Raw genomic sequence first — 3,133 nt, 5'->3', positions numbered from 1 at the left:
GGGTTGTAAAAAAGGGTCTGGACGGTTTCATCCGGTTCGGTTTAAAGATTTGGGTCCGTCAGTATCCGAAACCGACCGAATCATCAATATTTATTATGGGCTTTCTTAATCCTAACAACAGGTCCATATCATTTTCCCTACCCAGTCCATCTCAATTGAATGTTATAGCAGAAACCCTAAAACCTGCCGCCACGTTCTTCTTCCTCTAGCTTCTTAACTGCATCTTCTTCTTCCTTCTAAGAGTGTCTCCTTCCATCTACATCTCTTTTCTTTCTTCTCTAGGGCATAGAATATCTATGTTTTTTAATATGCTACTATATTTTTCTACTTATAATTTCTCTTGTTTAAGTTTTTGACATTTATTTATGAAATCAAGTCGTGAAATAAGTTTGAAATTAAATATTGTATGGCCCTTGTTTTGATTTTGCAGACAAAGATGTGTGAAAGATCTGTGGTTCAATGGAAGAGTGAAAACTGAAGAAAAATTAGTGTGGATGGTTATAGGGAGTATTGGAACAAAAGGATTTTCCATAACCGAAAAAATCTGATACTGTTAACCGATCCGTTTCAAACCGAACCCGAGTTAACTGAAGTTGGAATCGGTCGGGAATTGGATCTATAGTGTACATCCGACGGGTAGCTCGGATTGGGAGTTTGGGCCCAAACCCGAACCGGCCCGAACCGATGTTCAGCCCTACTAACTACTAAAAGAATCCAATTAAGAATTTATACAAGACAAACAATGATAAAAATTACATTGAATAATACATCACAATGCATAAAATAGTAGTGCATAAAATATCAACGCCTAACTTTTTCACTGTTTACATCATATAGACTCTTAAAGCGGGTCAAACGGAGCAGACCTATTTAAAATACCGAACCGAAAACTCCAACTCAATCCATCTAAAATAGCGGGTCAAACGGACCGACCCAACAAACCTGACTCGTTTTACCAACCTTTCTAATTAATATTCATGAATTAAAATAGTTTATAGCTCTCTTTAAAAGATATCTTAATGGACACTCTATTTCCTCTCAAGCATAGCAATAGAAAACAACCAAAAAATAAAAAATTATAAAATATTTACTATACACAAAAAATAATAAAATAAAAAATTAGAAAACCGACAAATACATACAAAAACATAAAATAAATCTTTAATGATTTAGATGCTTTGCCTTTTAAAAAAATATTAATATTTTATTTGTTTTAAAAGGATAATTTTTCAAGTTAAATTTTTTTACCAGTGAATTTTGATTGAATACCTATTTTATAGTGAAAATTGATTTAAAATTTAATTTAGTTTAAAATAAAAAATAAATAATGTAGCATGATTGAATATTAAATGCTTACCCAATTAAAGGCATCCAAATGTTCAACTTTTTTGAAGTTAGAGGGTGGCTACTGGAAGATAAGGAATTAAATGTCGCATTAATTAAAGGCAATGGCATTTGTTGAAATTAATGGAAGATAAAAGGTTAATTTCACAAAATGAGATGTATATAAGAACCAACGACAACCTATTGAAACCGCACAACAAAACAAACAGTCGTAACCATTGTTTCATTAACAACTCAAAACGATGTCGTTGGTAACCGAAGAAATCAAATCGAAATCAGAGGTATATCATGGAGATGAAATGTGTCAACTAAAATCCAAAGAGCTTCTTGCTGAAATAAGTCTCCCCAACGGTTTGTTACCATTGAAAGACATCATCGAAGTTGGTTACAACAGAGAAACAGGTTTTGTTTGGTTGAAACAGAAGAAAAGCATAACACACAAGTTTGAAAAGATTGGAAAACTTGTTTCTTATGCTACTGAGGTTACAGCTCATGTTGAGAAAGGTAAGATTAAGAAACTGAGTGGTGTGAAAACCAAAGAGCTTTTCATTTGGATTACGCTTAGTGATATTTATGTTGATGATCCACCTACTGGGAAAATCACTTTTCAAACTCCTGCTGGACTTTCTAGGACTTTTCCAGTTTCAGCTTTTGAAGTTGATGAGAAATCAAGTGGTGTGAAAGAGATTAAGAAAGTCAATGAAACTGTTGGAACTGTTGGTGGTGTTAAAGAGGTCTAGTTTTGGATCTCTCTATTGGTTCATGTGATTGGTGGTGTCAGTTGAAATTTCAATTATTAAGTTTACTCATCATGTAGGTGTTACTCCCATATATTTAAAATGAAATGAAATTTATTCCTATATATTTTTATTGTTCCTTTTAAATATTTTTGTTTTTGAAACAATATTCACCGACTTAAAGTATATCAGATCATGTTATTAGTAGACCTTTGCGTACGTAAATGAAAAGATAGCTATCCCAAGAGAGACACTTTCTCCTAAAATGGTCCTATAATAACTTCACTATTTCTTTTGAATGTCATATCAAATGCAAATCATTCCAAATAAAAAAACTCCAAATCGATTTAATAAAACCGAAAACAAAGTTTATTGAATGTGTTTGGATGTTATTTTGTGAGAACCGCACAGTTCGGATCGGATTTCGAATTGATTTTTCAAAATCGATCCAAACCAAACCGAACTGCATGTATATATATTTTGTACTTATTTATTTTTCATTAGTATGATATGTTACATAAATTTATTATTATATGATAATTAAGTTTTTTATCTTATCTATTAGTTTAGTTTAATTTATTTATTTTTATTATTTCATTTATTTCAACTATAATCGATCATTTTCATTTTATAATATTAACTTTTAATATACTATATGATATATATTACAGCAAATCTATAATTTATTAGTATTTTTATAATATTAATAAAAATATAATTTGTAATTTGGATATTCAAAAACCGATTCAAATTAAACCGCATTAAATTGAATCGAATCGCATTAAATTTTTTTGACATATCATCCAAAATCGAACTAAATCGCAAACAAATTTATTTTTGGATCGGATAGATTTTTGCCATAAAACCGATTTAAAACCGAACTAAACCGCAAACAAATTTATTTTTGGATCGGATAGGTTTTTGCCATAAAACCGATCCAAACCGAACTGCGAACACCCCTACGCATTGGTAAACTAATATGTATTATATTTGAATTTAATAGGTGTAGTATAGTTGAATTTAATGGGTGTGGTGTAGTAGTTGAATTTAAT

General features: G+C 30.8%; 1 protein-coding gene across 1 annotated transcript; it reads left to right on the top strand.

Annotated features, from left to right (window-relative positions):
• Window positions 1-1,524: 1,524 nt before the first annotated feature.
• LOC131612782 (uncharacterized) lies at window positions 1,525-2,206 on the top strand. The gene has a single exon (XM_058884528.1). The coding sequence runs from the start codon at window positions 1,587-1,589 to the stop codon at window positions 2,082-2,084; it is 498 nt and encodes a 165-aa protein (XP_058740511.1). The 5' UTR covers window positions 1,525-1,586; the 3' UTR covers window positions 2,085-2,206.
• The last annotated feature ends 927 nt before the right edge of the window (window positions 2,207-3,133 follow it).

The sequence above is a fragment of the Vicia villosa genome, linkage group LG6, assembly GCF_029867415.1.
Source record: "Vicia villosa cultivar HV-30 ecotype Madison, WI linkage group LG6, Vvil1.0, whole genome shotgun sequence".
In the NCBI taxonomy this organism is placed as follows: Eukaryota; Viridiplantae; Streptophyta; class Magnoliopsida; order Fabales; family Fabaceae; genus Vicia; species Vicia villosa.
Note: the sequence above shows the minus strand (reverse complement) of the source record. Positions and strands in the feature narration are given on the sequence as shown.

Excerpts from the sequence above, each read along its gene's own strand:
- LOC131612782 (XM_058884528.1), top strand. The coding sequence starts at position 1,587 with ATGTCGTTGGTAACCGAAGAAATCAAATCGAAATCAGAGGTATATCAT.